This window comes from Bos javanicus, chromosome 2, assembly GCF_032452875.1.
Source record: "Bos javanicus breed banteng chromosome 2, ARS-OSU_banteng_1.0, whole genome shotgun sequence".
NCBI lineage: Eukaryota > Metazoa > Chordata > Mammalia > Artiodactyla > Bovidae > Bos > Bos javanicus.
The window spans coordinates 127919831-127940996 of NC_083869.1; the positions used below are offsets into that span (position 1 = coordinate 127919831).

The 21166-nt window shown below is 54.3% G+C and overlaps 1 protein-coding gene across 1 annotated transcript in view; it reads left to right on the forward strand.

Moving 5' to 3' along the window:
* Positions 1-592: 592 nt before the first annotated feature.
* The window catches only part of RUNX3 (RUNX family transcription factor 3), a 64779-nt gene continuing 44205 nt past the window's right edge, over positions 593-21166 (forward strand). The window contains exons 1-2 of the mRNA XM_061393102.1: positions 593-868; positions 1130-1195. Of these exons, the coding sequence (XP_061249086.1) occupies positions 1138-1195 (58 nt within the window). The 5' untranslated portion in view covers positions 593-868; positions 1130-1137. The remainder of the gene's footprint in view (positions 869-1129; positions 1196-21166) is intronic.

Sequence of the window (21166 nt, forward strand, 5' to 3'; positions counted from 1 at the left end):
GCCCTTTCTGGAGGCCCAAGGGCTCCAGCGTGAGCGCTGGTGACGCCCCTTCATGTATTTCCCCCTTGGTGCCTGATCCCAACTCCCATAAAAGCTCCCCGAAGTGTCACCCAGCCACACGCGTGGACACCTCTCTGGGACTGAATTGGTTGACGATGGCCGGCTGACAGCCACCCACAGCCCAGGGTTGGGGGTGCCTGGAGGGATCCGGGCTCCTGGGGCTCCCTGCTACCTGGGCCCACACTGGCCTTCATTAAAAAGGAGTTTTCCACAGGATCCAAACCACCAGCCAGCCACTCCTGCCCCAGCCGCTTTCAGTTCTGCTTTTGGGCCGCGTGCTGAGGCCAGCCCCACAAATAAAAGCCATCCCTTTTCTCTCTCTCTCTCTCTCTCTTTTTTTTTTTTTTTCTAAAAAGGGAGTGAGGCAGCCACAAGATCTTCTAAGAGGCTGTGACATCACGGCCCAGGTGACTGCTGCCCAGCCAATGGGCCAAGGCCGCGAGCTGGCTTCTTGCATCCTGTGAGCTGAGGTTGGGTTGACACCGTGAAGGCCTGGTCCCTCAACCACAGAACCACAAGGCCAGGCCCTCGGCCGCCTTCGGGGGGCCCTGCGCCGGAGCTGGTTGGCTCCCGGTCCTCCCACCCCTGGCCGCCCTCGCACCCACTGAGCTGAGCTCTGACGGGGGCGAGCCTCATTCATTCATTCCCGTGGCGCCTGGTGCTGGGCTGCCTCTGCTCTCACCGCCCCGCGACTCCTGCCCTGGCTGCCGAAGGCCCCTTCCCGCCATCTAATGATACACTCTGCATACGCTTCTGTTGAAAATTTGTGGCGAGACATTCCTGTGGGACCGGGAATCCAAATTCTTGGGTACAAACAGAAACTTACTTTCCTTGGGGATTTTTTTCCTCTCTCGCTCACACACACACTCTCGCGTTCTTTCCTTTTTTCTTTTTCATAGCAGTAGGTGGGGGTGGGGGGGGAGCGAAAAGGACGAAACGACGAAAAAAAACAAACAAAAGGCACCCCCCCCCACTTTATTTTCAAAAGTAGCTAGGAAAAAATAAAACAACAGCCAACCAAGTTATCCCAACCCAACCCTCAGAAGGGCTGAAACCTCGCCTTCCTCAGAGCAGGGCATGGCATCGAACAGCATCTTCGATTCCTTCTCGACCTACTCGCAGACCTTCATCCGCGGTGAGTAATGAGCGCCCTTTTGGGTGGGGAGCTGGGGCCAGGCCCCGGACCACGACCCTCCACCGCCCGCCCTGGCTGCCTTCAAGGGCCCAGGGTTGGTTACCTAAATCCGCTGGCTTCTGAAAGCCGGAGGTGGGAACTGGGCTTGGTGGCCTCCGTGGTCTCCTGGAGTGGGACATCTTTGTGAACTTTTATCCTCAGCTGGTGGGGACCGTTCGTGGTGAGGGTCATGGATACCACGAGACCTCAAGACCTCAAAGACCAGAGCTCCGAGGGTCGTGAGGTGGAGAGGACACGGGGGTGTCCCTGTGACCTCACGAGGCTTCCTGCCTCCCCCGGGGGGCTCTGGGGTCCTGAAACCCTAGCCCCTGGCCCTTCTGGGGTGCTCAGACCCTCTACCTGTGCTCAGGGAGATACTCAGATTCTCCCATCCCCCAGGGGCCCAGCCGGCTTCTGCCCAGAGCCGCGGAGCAGGCAGTGGGCAAGTCTTACATTGGTGGACTCAGAGACCTTCCCAAGGACCTTCCCCTAACTCTGCATTTTCCGAGGAACCCCTGGGACTAGGGAAGCAGAGGGAGAAAGGGGTCCAGGCTTTTGTTGGAATGCATGCAGCTCTGGGTGGCCCTGAGCCTGGATCAGAGTGCGGGGAGCAGGCCTCAGGAAGGTCTGTGGATTTGGTCATGGGGAGAAATCAGTTGTTTCTATATATGGCCTAGAGGGACCCAGAGGTCTAAGTCATGTCCCTCAAAAAGGATTTAGTTCCCAGATGCCCCACTGGGAACCTCTGATTGAGGCTAGAACTCAGGGGGAGACTGTTCCTGCCTCTGTCTGGACCTTCGAGGTGACGTGCCCGGGCCTCAGACAACACCCTGTTGCCTTCCCCCTCACTAGTGGGAGCCCAGATGGGGCTGTGGCACCTGGGATCAGGGGTCAAGAGACCCTGAGGCCAAGATCAGTGGCTACCCTGCTGGGCAGCCTTAGACAAGTTACTTAACGTCTCTGTGCCTCAAATGAAGGCCCCTCTGGCTGTGACATTCTGATTGCCTGAGGCTGGGAATGGCCTGTGTGTGAGGGCAGGGCCTCGGGGTTGTACACTGGGATGACTTCTCCTCTGGAATAGAGGGATGGAGTGGAAGCCAGAACTCCAGGGTTTGGGGTCCAGGCCTTGCCTTTGCTCTGCTGAGGTGGTCAGCTGAGATGCAGTACCGGTCTGACTGTCCATCTGCCCATCTGCCTGTCCCGCTGTGGACTGACTCCAAGCCAGTCCTTGGGCAGCCAGCTCTGTGCAGGGACCGAGGCACATTTGAGTGCTTATTGTTCAAAGGCTTCTGCACGGGCTTGTCTGAGGGCTGGACGCGCTCCCTCCTGCCTGGAGAGGGGCTGAAGCAGGCTGTGCGGCTGCAGTCGGGGGGCTGAGTTGGGGAGAGGCGGTTTGTGGGGGCTGCCGTCCCTGTGGTGGGGGCACTCCTGTCAAACCTGCTTGTGGCCGGTGACCAGCAACAGCCCTGGGTCTGGGAGCCGAGCGCCGTGGGCTCCTTCCTTCCAGCGGCTCCTATTATAACGCTGCTCCCTTTGTAGTCCTGCGAGCTAATTAAAGGCAGTGCTGTGGCAAGAAAATAGGAGTTTATAAAAACCATTTGCTGGGTCTTTGTAATCTGTACTTCTCTCTCCGTGAGCAAGATGGAGAAACGTTGAGCTCAAAACAAAGGAAATTTAGGAGCCGGGACTAAAGGGCCACCCACCTAGGGTGGGCTCCTGAGAGATGGTAGAGGTGACCTGGAGGGAGAGGGAGGGGACAGCTGGTGGCTTTGGGCTGGCTGTGTGCACAGAGCTGGGAGCCTGCCCGGTAGAGCGTGCTGATCCCTGGAGGGTGATCTGGTAAGCTAGGGTGGGGGTGGGGTGGGGTGCTCTGTCTGCCGTCTGAAGCTTTCCCTGAAGTTCCATGTCCTGTCCACACCATCTGGCCCCCTGTCTTGCCCAGTTCTATCCCCCCAAACAGTTCCCACTCACTTAGATGGATCTGCCTCCCAAATTTTGTCTCCAGAGGTTTCCCAATTCTGTCCCCAGAGAGATCCAACCCTGGGGTCCTGCAGCGCTCGTTCCATGCTAATCCATGCTTAACCTGCCGGAAGCCGGGGACCTTTGCGGACTCTCAGGAAGCCTATGGACGCCTCAGAATCGTATTTTTAAATGCATAAAACAAAATACAAAGAACTATGAAAAAAAAAAAACAAACCTCAGATCTATAGAAACGCTGTCTTCAAACTATAAAAAAAGCCAGTGTGTGACACCGTGACCACGGGCCTCTCAGTGGCGACAGTAAGGGCCGTGATGCGACAGGGAAGGGCATACACAGTATCTCAGGAGAATCGTGACAGCCCTAAGGAGACTGAAGGATGTCTGCGATTTCCACGGGCGACAAAGTCACTGTGGAAAAAAGATGCTAAACTTTAGCTAGAGGTCAGTGAAAGGACCTGCCGAGTCCATGGAGGCCCTGAATTCAGGCCTACGGGCCTAGTTCCTTAGCTGGAAGTGGTAGAGCAAGCGGGTCTCAGGACATCACCACCTCCTGAGAGGTTTTTCGACTTGGGTTCTGGATTCCAGAACTCCTCTCAGTTCTCTGTGATGACGAGGTCTGGGGAGAGCCTGGCGTGCGTGCACATGTGCTGGCCAGGCTCCTCTGCCCATGGGATCCTCCAGGCAGGAATACTGGCGTGGGTTGCCATTTCCTCCTCCAGGACATCTTCCCGACCCAGGGATCGAACCTGGGTGTTCTGTGTCCCCTGCAGCGGCAGGCAGATTCTTTACCACTGAGCCACCTGGGAGGATGGGGAGAGCGTGGAGAGGCGTTTGATCCCCACCTGAGTTAGAGGGTGAGGAGGGGACGAGAAGAGGGCGATGCTTACCCCACAGAGCTGGCAGACTGATGGCAGAATCCCAGGCACTGAGGGGGCGAAGGGGGCTCCTGGGGTGCATTTCTCCACCTTCTCCCATCTCTTCTCCCGAGGATTCTCCCAGGGAGGAGAAGGGGTATGAATCCTCTCTTTGACAAATGGGGAAGCTGAGGCCTAAGAACACACTGCATGACTATGGACAAGTCCCGCCCGGTCTCTGGGCCTTGGGGTCCCCACTGGACAAACGGGGCTATGGCTTGGGAATGCCCAGGGGCCTGTCCACAGCCCTTGGAGGGCCAGCACCTTCATTCTGGATCTTCCCCCGAGGCCTATCTCTGCACCCGCTGGGGTGTCCTCTTGCAGCAGGCCCCCCTCATAGCACCCCCAAAATGCACCCTCCCCAGGACACTCAGGGAGGGCGCCCCTCCAGGGAGGGAACTGGAGGAAATGGGTCTAAACTGCCACATGCAGGAATCGCAGGGAGGTAGAGGTTTTCCCCGACTCAGTAATTCCACATACGCTCATCAAGGAGGAGATAATGAGATTCAGGCTGGGTTCTGGAATCAGACACTCCAGGCTCAAGTCCTGCCTCCGCCCTTCAGAGCATCATAGCCCGAGGCAAGTTGCTTCACCTCTCCGTACCTGTTTCCCCATCTGTAAAATGGGAGCGATGATTACACCAACCTCATGGGCTCTGGAGAGAATTAAACAAGCAGGGTACCTGGCACAGAGTAAGCGCTTGCTAAACGTTTTCATTTTTCAAATTATCCTGAGCTTGGCCTTGTGCTGGGAGCTCAGCTGCAAGGGTGACTAGGTCAGGCTCTCCACCCTTGAAGAAGTCACGGTCTGGTGTAGAAAGAGATGGTGAACTGAAAATTGCACCGGGATGGGATAAATGTTATAAGGAACTAAGAACAAGAGGGCTGGGGGATCAGAGAGGGCGACTGGCCAGACAGTTCTGCTGGAGCTGGGCCTTGCAGGCTGAGGAGGTGACCAACGGGGAAAGGATGTCCCAGGCAAGGGGCAAGGTGGGGAAGCAGCAAAGGATGTGTTGATGCCAGGCGCTTCCTGGGATGGCTGGGGGGCACCATGAGGGATGAGCTGCTGGAAGGGGACTAGGATGGGCCTGTCTGGCTGGGGTTCTCCGAACAGCGGTGGGCAGCTGACCGGCAGCTCTGCGCCTGAAGACACCTGGAAGGAATGGGAAATGGCTTCTCAGGTGTCAGCCAGGCCTGTGCAGAGGCAGGGGGTGAACAGAATGGCCCTGGGCAGAGTCTGACTCAGAGGTCACCAGCCAGTGGGGCAGCTGCTCAGACCAGAGAGGTCACTCACTGTGTCCTTTGCTCAGCTCTAGGCAGTGGGCAAACAACAGGGGACTCTCCCGAGTCCCGGGCACCCCACGATGGTTGGTCACCCCGAGCAGCGTGCCCTTGGCGGCTTCCCCTCCCCCACAGCCCCGGGAGATGAAGGGACTGACCGCCAGCCACCCACACCCACTCCGGCGCTTGCCTGGCGCCACCTCTGCGGAGCCCCTTTGACGGCGGCTCCTGAGGCCGCCCTGCACACGCCCGTCTCCCCAGACCACCCTGCCTGTCCAAAGTACCCCCCAGGCAGGAAGGGCATTCCTGGGAGTCCCCCCACTGGCCACAGGGTCTGGGCGGGCATGAGGCGGCCCCACACAGTGGGACTGTGTGTCCAGGCCTCACCCGTGCCCACGACGGCGGCCGGCGGCCCCCAGCAGCCCCACTGGTCACATAGAGAGCCCATTGACACCCTGGCCTGGAGGTGGCCGCATCAAAGCTGAGGCCTCCTCGGCTACTCGGGGGGCGGGGGGGGCCTCTCGGGGGAGATGGGGGCCAGGAGTCGGATGCCCCCAAGCAACAGGGCCTGACCTTCCAGAAGGCTCTGAGAGCAGGAAGGCAGTGGCACCCCCCCACTCACCCCGCCCCATCCTCACCTGGGAGCCAGTCCGGATGCCTTCATCGACAGGGACACTGGAGTCCGGGCTCAGGGTTCAGTGGGGCAGAAGGATGCTGGTCCTCCAGCCATCTCCTGGGGATACCTGGTCTACAGACCCTTCCTCAAACCCACCAAGCAGGGGGGTGCCCCACTGGCAGCTAAGGAACGTCACCCAGTCTTCAAGACTGAGCTCACCCATCCCCTCTTGCCAGCAGTATTCCTCAGGACCCTGCGGCCCTCAGGGTTCCCTGGCCTCCTGGGTGCTTCAGACCCAGGCTGGCCTGGGCCTCAGTCAGTCACTCGCGCCTTGGTGCCCAGTAGCCTGCCTTACCTGCTGGAAGTTAGGGGGGCAGAGGGAGGTGGGAAGGAAGGGTTTGACCCCCTCAGTGGATTTGGAGCCCGAGTCTTCCATCCCACCCTCCTTGAAACGGCACCTCCTGGAGGAACACAGCCGGGTTGGGAGCGAGACTGTCCTACCTGGAGACATGGTGAGAAGCAAGAACAGTGAGTGAATTCCGGAGAAACGTTGGAGCTGGCAGGCAGAGCACCTCCGCCTTGGTTTATAGATGGGGAAACTGAGGTCCTGAGAGGTGTGTGGTCTTGTGTGAGGCCCGGACACAGCAGGAACACCGACTTTCCCCAGCCACTTGGGGACCAACCTCACACGTAGCTCAGGAGTCAGGCCAGGTTGAAGCTGTTAGGTTAGCTGGGTGACCCAACATGTGACTTCATTTCTTTGAGTTGGTTTCCTCCTCCATAAGATGGGGCTAGAGTGGTTGCAAGAGAGGAGTCAACCCTGCCCTGAAGGCCTGCATGGCACTTGGTCTATAGTGAGTGCTCGCTCGGCATGGCCACCTCCTCGAAACTCTCGGCCCTGTGCGCCGACCCGTTCGCTAACTTGCCACTTGCTGACATTCCCATGTCTCAACCCCCAGCTCTGTCTCTAACACTGACCCCTGGTGTTAATGCTGGAGAGGAAAGTGCAGGGAGCCTGTAAGAAGGACCGTCAGGCCCCTTGTCAATGGCTCCAAGAGACGGGAATGGAGAAGAGCCAATATGAAATGCAGTTAGTCACAAGCCCAGGCGGCAGCCAGGTCCCGCCTCTTCCTTGCTATGTGGCCACGGGTAAAGTGTGGCCTCTCTGAACTCAGTTTTCTCATCTGTACAATGGGAAGAACAAACGGTAGCCACTTTAAGGCATGCTGGGTGGGTTAATGAGCTCATGTATATTGCATGCTTAATACAGGGCTTGGCGCAGAGGCAAGATCTCCCCAATTATGGAAATTATGACTATTTAGTGTTCCTGTTCCTCCTGGGCAAGAGTCTGACTCTGAACTGGATGGGGAAGGTGAGAAACCCACCTCTCTCTTCTCAAGGCCCAGTCTAAAGACCTCCCCTTCTGGGGAGCCTTCCTGGGTTCCCCCCCTTCTCCTCTCCAGGCCTCAGGAGTGCCCTACCCTCCTCCTGGCAAGGGGAGTGCTCCTGGGAGCAGGTTGGGCTTAGAGGAGGGAGTGGTGGGGGCTGAAAGGACCAGTGAATGGATGGACCAACACAGACTCTCAGGAGGGTTCCAGCTTCTCCCCTTACTTCCTCTTCACCGTCTGGCTCGTTCTTTGAAACAACGCTTGCTGGTGGGAGTCTGAGCTCTCATGTCCAATCGGCACAGCCGTGTGAAGGTTTAGGTTCCTCTTTGGGGTTTTCATTTGCGTCTGGGAAAAGTGTTTTTGGCAAAAGGTTCAGACTTACGTGTGGGCGGATGCCCATAACTTATGATTTGCTGAGGTGACCGAAGTTAGCCCCCTCTAGAACATCTGACTGAAATTCCTCCCTGGCGTTTGGCCCCTCTGGGGTGAAGGGCTGCCCACTGGGCTTTTTTAGAATGCAGGGTAATTTCAGGGATCTGCTCACCTTTGTAAAGAGGAGAACAATGGCTGGGTGTAGAGGAAGCAGAAGACATAAGGGAAGGAAAACTTGGGGAGCGCAAATGAAAGGGGTGAAAGGAAAGGGGATGGGGAGGAGAAGGAAGGTCCATTTTGGTCATGCCCCTGCCTCAGACTCAACTTGCCCAGGTGCCCTGTGGCTAAAGACAAACACGCCACTATGGCCCTGAGAAGTGCCCCCCCTGAGGACTTTCCTTCCATCCTCCTTGCCCCCCATGGAGGGAGCCCCCCACCCACAGCTCTGGCCAGCAAGATGCAACAGGGACAAGATGGTTGGAGCAAGGAGCCCCATGTCCTAGGTAGCAAGGGTTCACGGCACTGAGCCTGGTTCTCCCCTATAGAGCAGCCATGTCCCCTCCCAGAGGGCGGAGGACACCACCTGTGGGAACAAGTCCGCCTTAGAAAAAAGACTGGAAGGAAAACACAAAAATGCTGTAGTTTGTGCTACATGATGCAATGATAGTGAGGAGCATTTATTTCTAATTCTTTTGATGGTTGTAGGTTTTCCAAAATGTTTAAAATTTTTATTTATCTATTTTTGGCCATGCTGGATCTTCGTTGCTGTGAGTAGGCTTTCTCTAGTTGAGGCAAGCAGGAGCTATTCTCTAGTTGTGGTGTGCAGGCTTCTCATTGGGGTGGCTTCTCTCATTGCAGAGCAAGGGTTCTAGGGCGAGTGGGCTTCAGTAGCTGCAGCAGGTGGGCTCAGTAGTTGTGGTTCCCGGGCTCTAGGACACAGGATCAATGGTCGTGGCGTACGGGCTTGGTTGCTCTGGGACATGTGAGATCTTCCTGGATCAGGGATCGAACCCAGGTCTCCTGCATTGGCAGGAGGATTCATTACCACTGAGCCACCAGGGACGCCTGGTTTTCCAAAGTTTTAAACACTGAACACGTATTGCTTATAAATTTAGTGGGGGGGAACTTTAGTTTTTCAAAACGAAGAAGAGGAAGGGGCAGCCCCACCCTGTTAGGAGCAGGTGAACTGGGTCCCCTGTCAGTCGGGGTTGCAGCCTGGGGTTAGTCTGCTCCCGTCCAGCCAAGACCCCGCCGGCCGGCCCTGGTCTCTGTTCCTCTCCCCACACCCCTTGCCCGTCGCCTTCCTCCCGGGCTCTCTCCCACCTGGCAGTGGGGCGAGGGTCTGCCCTGGGCCAGGCGGAGCCGTACACGTAACAGGTGCTCAGGAAATGCTAGTGGCCTGTACCGTGGTCCCAGTCTGAAAACAGGTTCCCTGGGAAGGGCTGGTTTCCCTGGATTCTCCCATGCCCAGTGCCCAGTACCTGGGTGCGATGTGGGCCAGCTGGTGCTGTTCAGTGGACATTTGCTGAGTACCATCTGCACGCCAAACACTGTGCTGGGCACTGAGGATTCAAGAGCGGACCAAACAGACAACACTGCCTGCCCTCCTGGAGCCCGTGATGTATGGAAAGAGTTTTTCTCAGGAAAATGCCCCAGTGAGAAAGGCCAGCACCTCTTTGGCTGATGCCCTTCCTATCGATATAGAATCTCAGCCTCCTGGGATCTCTGTAAATGTTCCCATTACCCCGCTGAATCCTCATCACAGCTCCGTGTGCCGGGCACCACTACCTTCATTGCAGAGATGAACAAACAGAGGCAGACCGACAGGTGATGGGCTGAAACTAACATTTCAATAGAAGAAAGACCCTAAGGAAGGGAGATGGGAACCATGTTTGTTAATGACTTGCTGTGTGCCAGGCACTGTGGGAGCTCCCATTTTAATCAGTTAATCTCTAATCCATGTAGTAGGTGCGATCGATGTCACCCCCATTTTACAGATGAAGAAACTGAGGCCCAGCAAAGGGACGTAACTAACCCAACTAGTTACGCAGCTAGTAACCACCAAAGCCCAAATTCACATCAGAATCTGTCTGATATCAAAGCCAACCCAACAAAAGTCTCCTTTCTACCTGGCAGACATCGCTTCTTTAAGGTCTCAGCTTGCCACCTCCATGGAGGTCTCCCTGATTCCTCCAGGCAAGGTGATCCATATTCTCTTCTGTGCTACTAGAGTATCTTCAGGCCCTTCTTACTTACTTCCAGGCTTCCCAGAAAGGATAGGATCTGGGATAGACAGATCTTGGAAGGGAGGATCGTTGGTGTTCCAGGGAGAATAAATGGCATCAGCAAAGATATGGCAGAAGGACCTTGTAGAGACGCTTGCTTAGAGATGAGAGGGCCTGGGGGGTCCTGCAGCGATGTGGAGGGAGAAGACGCTAGAAGGAAGGTAAGCCAAGCCTAGAGGCTGGGCATGGCCTTCAAGGCAGTGGGGTCCAGGCAGGATCCGAGCGAAGCGGTGATGTGGGGCACAGCATCCCGTGATGCACCGGGCTGCTGTCTCTGAAATAGGCCAGTGTAGACGTGCGCCTTGAGCTCCTGTGTGTGAGTAGAGACCACAGGGGCCCTCCTGCACCCGGTTGCAAGTCCTATTTTTATCACTCTCTAGACACACATCTTAGTAACTAAAGCAAACTTGTTCTCAGGCACGTAGAGTGCGCCATGGATGGGCTCGTCTGTGGTCTGACGAGGACAAGTCGACGGTTTAGAGCAGCCAAAACGAGACCCATTCCGGGGAGAATCCCGGGACCGGTGCCCATGGAACAACTTTGCAGGACATGGTGCAAAAGGAGAATGCAGGGCCCCTTGTTTGAAAACCATTAAGAATGTACGGATGGCAAAATACCGAGAATGAAACCAAGAGTGGGGCTCTGCTGCTTCTTTTTAAAAAATATTTATTTATTTATTTTTGGCTGCATTGGGTCTCAGATGTGGTGTGCAGGCTCAGAGGTTGCAGCCACAACTAGCTTAGTTGCCCCGAGGCATGTGGGGTCTTAGTTCCCCGACCAGGGATCGAACCCGAGTCCCCTGCACTGGAAGGCAGATTCTTAACCACTGGACCACCCAGTGGGAAGTCCCAGTGGGGGCTCTTCTAAACAAGGGACCCTTTGTGACTGCTTGGCTTGCATTTGTGTGAAGCCGACCTGCCTAGAACAGCCCTGAGCAGGAGGGACCCTGGGCTGAAAGTGAACCTCTGTCTGCTTTTCCTCCTTGTGCTTCATACCTTTGACTTGTGCAGGCTTCCATTCTTCATGTGTCCACAATTTAAAAAATAATAATAAATGAAGTCTTATGTAAGCACATCCCTTGAAGCTTTTAGAACCAGCAAGAACTTTAGGGAAAATATGAATTCACCAAATGCCCACCCTTCCTGCATTTTAGGTTGTTGATCACCTGAAGGACCTAGGAAATGTGAAAATAAATTCTGTAATCTCAACACTCAGAGAAAACCGCTATCATTCAGTGTATTTCAGTCTAGACTCTCTTCCCCTGTGTCTGTTTTTTTTGCCTCTAGAGGGTTGTTCCCTTTACAGGTGAGGCCATACAGAGACTTATGATATATTCTGGAACTTCACCAAATATATTGATAATCAATATGATATATGTTGGGATATGTCTTGCAAGAGTCTAGAGCGATGCTATTCAATAGAACTTTCTGCGAAGATGAAAACGTTCTGTCTCTACTGCCTGACGCTGTAGCCACTCACTGCGTGTGAATACTGAATGCTTGAAATGGGCTGGCCCAGGTCCACAATGAGTCTGAATAAAGGACTGAATTTTTAATATTATTTTACCTTAACTATTTTTATTTAAATAGCACATGTTGGACCATCTAGACCTAGAACCTATGTGCCCAACTGTCAACCCACATTATCTCTTGAGGTGAGGTTATGAAGTTTTTCATTTTCCAACTCAGAATGTTTGATAAGTCTTATACCCAACCACCATGAACTGCTTTTTGTAAGCAGAATAAAGCTGCTGAAGATTTAAGTTTGTAATGTATTCAGTGCTATGGCGGGGAGGCTTTAGATTTTTAAAAGCATATCACCAGGGAAGATCGATCCTGAAAGAGTGAGATCTATTTTTACTTCTCCTATCAATGTGCACGAGAAAGAATGTGGGGTTTAGAATCAGAAGCTGTGGGTTTGCCTCCTGTATCTGCCACTTGCTGGTTGTGTGGCCATTTAACCTCCGTGAACCTCAATTTCCTCATCTGTAAGATGGGGATATTGATGCTACTGACCTTGCCAGGATGCTGTGGGGACTGAATCAGACAGTGATGATGAGAATGCAGGGGACCAGCTGAGCAGTAGAAGCAAGTTACTGGAGATGATTTCCGTAGAGGTGGAACCACTCACTCATCTCTGTGGGGGGCACTGCTCACATCTCTGCCATTTCCTAGAAACCAGGAAATGAGGGGGACATCTCTCGACGTGTGTTCGGCAGATGTCATCGGGTGCCGAGCAGAAATGAAGGGGGCTCATAAAAAGGAACAAAATAATGCCACTTGCAGCAACATGAATGGGCACAGAGATTGTCAGACAGAGTAGAGTAAGTCAGACAGAGTAGAGTAAGTCAGACAGAGAAAGATAAATATCGTATCATACGTGGAATCTAGAAAAATGGTACAGTAAGTTATTTGCAAAGCAGAAATAAAGTCACAGATGTAGAAAACAAACTTAAGGTTACCAAGGAGGGGCAGGGGGGTGAATTGGAAGATTAAGTTTGGCATGTATACACTGCTGCCACTGCTGCTGCTGCTAAGTCACTTCAGTCGTGTCCAACTCTGTGCAACCCCATAGATGGCAGCCCACCAGGCTCCCCCGTCCCTGGGATTCTCCAGGCAAGAACACTGGAGTGGGTTGCCATTGTCTTCTCCAATGCATGAAAGTGAAAAGTGAAAGTGCAAGCCTAGCCAGTCAGAATCGGCTCTGCTGCTTTCTTGCTGGTGAGCCATTACCCTCACTGGGTTGCAGTTTCCTCATCTGAGAAATGGGCCAGCGGTCATTTGAGAACCCAGATGGGGAGGTTTGTAAAACACAGCGCGTGGTCTACGGAGAAGGCACTTGATGGATGGCGGTCGTCTCCTTCATCAGTGCATAGTTGGGGAAACTGAGAGATGGAGCCGTGGGAGCCCGGAGGTGGGGAAAGCTGAGCCAAAGCTGAGCTCAGAGAGCACTCCAAGAGCCAAGCCAAAGTCCGATGGCTGACCCAGGTCCACACACGGCGCAAGCAAAGGGCTCCTTTCCCATTTGGCAGGGAGTGACCCTGCTGCCCCTCTCCTAAGAGCACTCTGAGCCTCTCCCCCGGGGCTCCTCTCCCTGGAGTCCCTCCCACCTGTGCAGGTTCTGTGTGATCCGGCACTGTGCCCCAAGCCTCCTGCCTAGGCATCTTGCAGCAGTCCTCTGGAATTTTCTATCTGGGTCCCCCACACGAGGTGAGCAGCACACACAGACATGCTTCTACCCCAGTTCATGGACCCCCTTGCTTGTCCAGGGGAACATTCCTTTGCCCCAAGTCACCTCTGAAATTGTGGGCTCAGCACTTGATGTCACTGCTAACTCTGAAACCCCAAGCTGTTGGTATTTTTGTCCCCATTTTGCAGAGGAGGAAAGTAAGGCCCAGAGAAGTGAAGTCACTTGCCTAAGTTCACATCGTGTGTAGGGGGTGGAGCTGGGGTTGGATGCCAGGCTCTGCTCCCCACTGCCACGGGGTCCCCCACGGACACAGCACGGGACACAAAAGGCAGCTCCTGAGTGCACATGCTGGATACACACCACACACGCCCCCCGGCACCCCTGCATGTCAGGGGCTTTGTTGCTGGGGTAGAAGCTGAATGACTGAGCGGGGCCCTCCCTCAGGCGGGGCCAGCTTCATGGGCTGCCACCCATGGATGGCACAGTGCTCCAAGTTCAGAAGGTCCCCACACTTGTGTTTCATGCTCTACAGTTGCCTCCTGACATTCCTAATAACTTTATCCTTGGCTAAAAGGGGCTGCTGGGGGTACACGCCAGCTCAGACTCCAGGGTGGCCCCATGCTCTGAGTGGAGGCTTGCCATTCAGCCGAGGCAGGATGGAAGCTGGGTTTCTCTCCCCCCTGCCCCAGGTTGGGGGGCTTGGCCCAGAGTAGTGGGCCTGGGGCGTTGGGTGGGCTCCTGAGGCTCTCCCTGCCTGAGCAGACAATGGGACGAGTGAGGCAGGCACCTGGCCTCGCCTTTGGACACATTGTGGCCCTCCTTGATAAGCTCACAAGGCCCCAGCTGATGAGGCGAGGAGGGACTACAGCTCAGTCAGGGATGGGGCTCAGTCTGTGACTATGTGGGGCTCCGATTAGGGCCTGTCTTGTTCACAGCCAGGTTCCCAGTGGTAAGCTAGGTTGGATTCCTAGGAGGGCTCAGTAAATACCTCTGGAGGAATGAATAAGGGAACACAGTTTTCCCAGAGGAGCCAAGCCCTGGATCCCAACCCTGGGATGATCTGCACTTTCAAATTAGCCAGCCCTGGGTCTGAATCTCAGCTCTGCTACTTACTCCCCATGGGATATATTTAACCACCCTTTCACACATTTTCCTCATCTGGACAAGAGGGAAAATAACAGTTCAGAGAATTAACCAAGATAATATTTCAAGTGCTTAGCTCTGCCCGTAGCCCCAGCGAAATGCTCAGGGTGTGAGAACTAAGGTGATATCAAAAAGCTCTGCCAACTCCTTCCTCCTCAAAGATGCATGGTATTTACTTTGATGCTAAGATTTCCAGCTTTAACATTTTTTAGGTGGTTTTTCTGTATTTCTCCAAGGTTTTCATTGCACTCATATTACTTGTATCACAGGGACAGGGGTGTGTTATATAAGACACTCAATTAATATTGTTCAGACAGTAAAGAATCTGCCTGCAATGCAGAAGACTTGGGTTCAATCCCTGGGTCTGGAAGATCCTCTGGAGAAGGGAATGGCAACCCACTCCAGCATTCTTGCCTAGAGAATTCCATGGACAGAGGAGCCTGGTGGGCTACACAGTCCATGGGGTTGCAAAGAGTTGGACATGACTGAGCGACTTCCCCAGTTGCTCAGTGGGAAAGACTCTGCCTGCCAATGCAGGAGACACATGTTCGATCCCTGAGTCAGGAAGATCCCCTGGAGGAGGGCCTGGCAACCCACTCCAGTATTCTTACCTGGAGAATCCCATGGACAGAGGAGCCTGGTGGACTACAGTCCACGGGGTCGCAAAGAGTTGGACACAACTGAGCGATTGAGCACGAGCGACTAACACAGTTAACGTTATTTATTAACGGTATTGTTTGAAATAGACAATAAGAAGGAGGTAAGTCAGAGTCAGCTGCCTGCAAGCATTCACTGGGGTCCTAGCTCCTTGGGGCCCTGATGGCATTTGGGGCTGTGCTTTCACCCACATGCACCCCTCCCCAACAAGTAACCTCACCCACAGATGCCACTGCCTCCCGTGATCCATCCCCCACGGGCACGCCTTCCCCACATGTACCCCCTCCACTTGTGCCCCTCCCCACCTGTACTCCTGCCCTTCAGGCGCCCCCCTCACCCACAAGCCTCCCACCTTCAGGTTAGCCCAGTCCCAGCCCAGGGCTCTGGGTAGGAGCTGTAGGTGTGGTCAGGCCACCGTCACAAGCTGCCCCAGTTCAGCAGCCAAAGTCTGACACCCTCTCTCTACGTTAGGCCCCCAGGCTGTGTGCCCACCACCCCCCATGCTCCCCACACCCCCACTCACAGAGGCAAACACACATCAGAGGCTGCACCCACTGTGACAGACACCCGACTTTTCAGGAACCCCTGACTGTGGGGACCCGGGGACATCTGGTGGTGTGGTCTGAGGGAGACCGCAGGGGAAGCAGCTTTGCCCTACCCAGGCTGGTCCCCGCTTCTTGGGCCAGGAAGTTCATCCTCTTCCTGGGCAGGGGGGAGAGTCCCCAGACACCTGCCACTGGGCCGTATCCATGTGGCTGATGCTTCGAGAGAGATGCGGCCTTAGGGAAACCCAGGACAGATGGGACAGAGTGGCGGCCCCAGCTCAGAAGGAGGTTCTCCAGCTGGGAGATGCTTCAGAGGTGCCCGGAGGGGACCTTACAAGTGGGGAAACTGAGGCCATGCAGGAAGGTCCCACTCTGGGTCACCCCAGAAAGGCAGAGGCAGAGGAGGTGGGAGCACATGGCAGAGAAGCAGTGAGGAAGGCAGGCCCGGCCCAACCCCTCTGGGCTTCGGTTTCCCTCCCATCACATGGGGACCACGAGGGCACCTTCCAGATCCAGCAGCCTGATCTGCTGGGAGCTCTGGAAGGCTTCAGGGAACTTCAGGTGAAGTCCACTTAGCTCCCTGGCTGCTGCGGGAGAAGAGGATGCAAATAGGAGGGGTCCCCAGGGACCTGGGTTAACCCCCCCCGCCACCCCCCAAGCTCATTTCTGGCTTCTTCTTCCTGTGGGGTTGGTTAAAAAATAGCCTCCCATCTGCCGGGGCTGGAGGGGGGAGGTTCCATCTGGGGCTGTTAGGTACCCCCAGCCTGGCCTAGGACAGAGACTTGCCTACTCCAACCCCCCGAGGACCAGGCTTGGTGGCCTATGATGACGTGGCCCGTCTGACAAAGTTCTGTCTCCCTTTGACTCAGCACTGAGGTATCACCACTGCTGGGCTCAGAGAAGCCACACGCCCAGGAGGCTGTCCTCCGAGTCCCTGCTCTCCCATTTCACAGATGGAGAGGGTGAGGGTTCACGCATGTACCGGGACAGAGGACAGGACCTGGCCCACCCAGCTTGCAGACCAAAGCTCCCTCCTGGCTTCCATCAGACAGTCTAGAAGGGGCAGCCCCAGATTACAAGGCTCACAGCTCTCTAGGGCAGAACCAGTGGCCTACAGGGGTGCAGCCTCTGGGGGGCGGGGCAGAAGAGTCAGCTTTATACCGAGTCAGGCCAACCAGAGCTGAACCCCAGATGCCCTGTTTCCTTGCTCTGTTACTTCTACAAACCACTTAGTTCTAGGCTTTCAGGGATCTCATCTGTAAGATGGGAGACAGTCATCCCAACCGCTAAGGAGAGTTGTAGGGGTGCACAGAAATGCATAGGGCCTGCTACGTGGTAAATTCAGTCACTGAATTATTAACACGTGTGATGTATATGCAGGCCTGGGGCCGTGAGCACCCTCAGAGATGTCTCAGGCTGCTGCATTTGGAACCCAGTGTCTGAGATGGAAGACACGAGCCTTAGACCATGACATGGACAAGTGGCTGAGTACATGAGTATCTTCAGCCTGGATGGAACCAGAGAGGCCTTGGATGTAGATGGGGCCATTCTTCTGAGGAGGTCAAATGATCCCCAGGGTTTCCTCCCAAGGCCAGTGGTAGGAGTGGGGCTGGGGAGCAGCGGGCAGGTGGTGTTGGGGGCACAACAGTGTCCACGTGGGCCTCCCAGTCCTGGAACGTTCCCCAAGGGAGGACCCAGGAATGCCCCCAAGGCGTCCACACCGGGGTATTCCAGGCAGTGTCTTCACAACTGAAATCTGGAAACACCCCAAAGGGCAGACCACAAGGGAGCACCCTGGTGGTCCAGCCAGAGGTGGGAGTCTGTCCATACTTAATCCCCACCACTGCCACTCAGCACAGTCACATCCCCCGCAGGTGAGGAGAGGATTAATAACATGGGGAAATGCACACTGTAGGTTGGTGAGTTTCAAAACCAGGTTCAAAACACGGAGTATAGGTTCCCACCATTAGAAAAGAAAAGAAAGAGGGAGGGAGAGAAGAAATTAAATCTATAAATACAGTGAGAATACCAGAAGGCTGAAAACCAAAATATTAACAATTGTTCTGGGTGGCAGGATTATGGATGGTTTTAATTTTCTTGTACATAATTTCATTATTTTCCAATGTTTCTTTAATGAGTGTGTATTATCCTTCTAATTAGAAAAAAATGTGTTTTGCTTCCAGAGATGGGGGTGTACAGGTTAGAGACTGTTCTTCCCTTTTCATAGACTCTAAAACTGAGGCCCAGAGTGAGATGTTCACTCATTGCCTTGTTCATTCATTCAGTCATCCACTGGTCCTTACATCCTTCCGGAAAGCCCACTAGAGGAATGCTCAGTTCTAAGTTCCTGGGCCAAAGAGCTGAAAGTACTCAGTTCTGTCCTCAGGGTGGCCACAGTCTGGGAGAGTAAAGGACACAAAAGCAAGTCCTTATAATTCACTCAGAGGAGGGGACAAGTCCTCCTGAGAGCATCAGAGACAGTCTCACAATGAAGGGGAATTAGGACCAGGCTTTGATGTATCAGCAAGGGTTCTGCAGTCAGAGAAAAGCGGGAAGCCACCCCTCACAAAGCACCATGGACTATTAGAGAGAAAGAATCTGCTCTCTGTGGGAAAGTGTATCAGGAGATAAAGCTAGAATGTTCTGTGAGGGAATTCAAGGGCCCTGAATTGCTTGGCTCTGCAGGCTGTGTGAATGAGAAAGTCACTGAACCTCTGGGGCCTCAGTTTCCTCATCTGTAAAATGGGCTAATGACCTCATTGGGTTACTGCAAGAACTAAGTTAGCAATCGTAATGCACTCTGAATGGTATTTGGTATACAGGAATGGTCATGAAACTGTTTGCTTTCATGATTGGTTGTTATATACCCTGCATGCACTCTGGGAGCCAAAAGGATTTTTAAGCTAAAATTTAATGTTCATTTATTTATTTATTTATTTATTTATTTCAGTCATTCAACAGATACTTATTGAGATCCTAGTATGACCCTAAGCCTTTTTTTAATCACTGGCAATAGAGTTATCAGACAAAATACAGGATACCCAAGTCAGTTGAATTTCAGATAAACACTGAATGATTGCACTTGCTGGGACAAGTTTATACTGAAAAAGTGTTTCTTGTTTGTCTGAAATTCAATTTAACTGAGTATTCTGTATTTTTATTTGCTAAATCTGGCAAGTCTAACTGGGGATGTGAAACCAAATGGAAAAAGATTTGCTGTAACAAATCACCGCCAATGCAATAGTTTAAAGCAACAGACATTTATTATCATACAAATCTGGGGGGTCAGAAAGCCTGCATGGGTTTCACTAAGAGTAAGGTGTTGGCAGGGTTGTGCCTCTTTCTGGGGCTGCAGGAGAATCCACTTCCTCATCTTGCCCAGCTTCTAAAAGCCATCTGCTTTCCTTGACTACTGGCCCTTTCCTATCTTCACGGCCAGCAATGCTGGGCCAAGTCTTTCTCATGCCACCATCTCTCTGGTTCCGCAGCTTTCCAGATCACATCTCCCGCTGACTGCCCTCTTCTGCCTCCCTCTTCCACTTGTAGGGACTGTTGTGCTGTATTGGGCCCATCAGATAATCCAGAATAATCTTAATGTCAAAGTCCTAAACCTTCACCATGTCTACAAAGTTCCTTTCGCCACATGAAGTAATGTATTCAGTTTCAGGGGCTGGCATAAGGGCATCTTTGGGGGCCATTAATCTACCTGCTGCTGGGGCTCCATGAAGGCCTTTCACTGGGGTGTCAGGGACCTGACTGAGGTGGGGAGTTGAGCCACGTGGACTGAATGTAAAGCCTTTCCAGGCAGAGGGAACAGCATGCGCAAGGGCACTGTGGTGGGGATATAACTGTGTGTTTGAGGACCAGCAAAAAGGCCAGTGTGGCTGGAGCGGGATGAGGGAAGGGGAGAGTGGAAAGAGACGAGGACAGGCAGACGGAAGGTGGGTGTGGTCATGGAGAAACCCACAGGGCTGACTGGAAGGGCAGAATCAGTGATGCCCCTCTCCACTCCCCACCCTCATCTGCCTTCAACCCCTGCCCCCAAGACCATCCTGTTCTGCTAATACCCACTCATATCAAAGGCCAAAGTGCCCTCCGAGGTACTGCAAGCTGAGAAGGAAAAAGGGTTCCAATGAATTAGACTTAAGGATCTTCAAGATCTTCCCAACACTAGGCATGCCTCAGTCGCATCTGACTCTCCGCTACCCCATCAACGGTACCCCACCAGGCTCCTCTGCCCATGGGATTTCCCAGGCAACTGGAATGGGTTGCTGTTTGCTCCTGCAGGGGATCTTCTCAACCCAGGGATCAAACCCTCATCTCCTGTGTCTCCTGCATTGGAGGGCAGATTCTTGACCACTTGCGCCACCTGGGATTCCTTCCTGTGTTGACCCGCTGTGATTCCCAGACTCTTAAGACCCTCTGATTTTAAGGATCTTATATTCCAGGACAAAAGCCTCATAACAGTGTGACCTTAGGCAGGTTATTGAACCCTGCTGAACCTCAGTGTGCCTGCCTGAAAGTGGGGTGACCATAGAACCCAGCCTCCTGGGCAGAGGGATGATGCCAGGAGTTAAACTGTACCACGTGCTCAGCACCATGCCTGGCACACAGTGAACACTCAAAAGCTGTGCATCCTGATGACAAAGATTCTGACGTTCTTGGAGTCTCGGAGCCCGGAGTCCGAGACCCTGCCTCCAGGAGCCTGACACTGGCCAGCTGTGGAATTCCAAGTCTCCGGCCCACCCCCCTACACACACACTGCCAGCGTGCCCCTAACGCCCTGGCCTCCTCCACGTGCTGGGTGGCAGGCCTACCCCACAACCACATGAGAGACCATTCCCCCAGGGTGTCCCCACACCTGGGAAAACCGGCAGCCTGCCCGGCGCTGGCCCCGCCCAGTGGCTGGAACACCGGGCAAGATCAATGGAGCCCGACTGGGCTCCCAGGCCCGGCACCTTGTTCCAATCAGGGCTGGGCGCCTTCCGCTCGGGACCCCCGCCCGGGGTTGGGGGGCCCAGCACCACCCCTCCTGGGCCCTGCCTAGCGGCCCACGTTTCCAGCCCCGTGACCCCTGAGGAGCTGTGCCCAGGGCCGGACTCCACTCTGGCTACTGCCTGCCTGGACTTGGAGGTTTTAGAACATGCTGGATGGTGGGGGCTGGCCCGAGGAGCACCAGGCTGGGGATGGGCTTGAAGGAGTCCTATACGAGCCCCTCCAGCTCCAGCTCAGTTTCTTCAGCGGCAGGTTGGGCTACTTAGATTCACCCCGCACGTGCTTCTCAGGGCTACTGTGGGAGAAGCAAGAAGGGAGACGCAAGATTCAGAGTCACGGACACTCCCGGTGCAGAAAAGGCAGGAGAAGGCAGATGGGAGCAGCGGGTCCTGCCGCGCCGTGGGCCCTCACGTATGTTCCCCGCTCCCTTCCTCCATCCTGAGTCCTTCAACCTCAGGTCTTGGCTCAAATGTCACCTCTTCCAAGAGACTTTCACTGACAGCCACCCCATCCCGTCTAGGGAATTAGGGACTCACCCACTAGGCTTCTCAGGTGGCGCTGGTGGTAA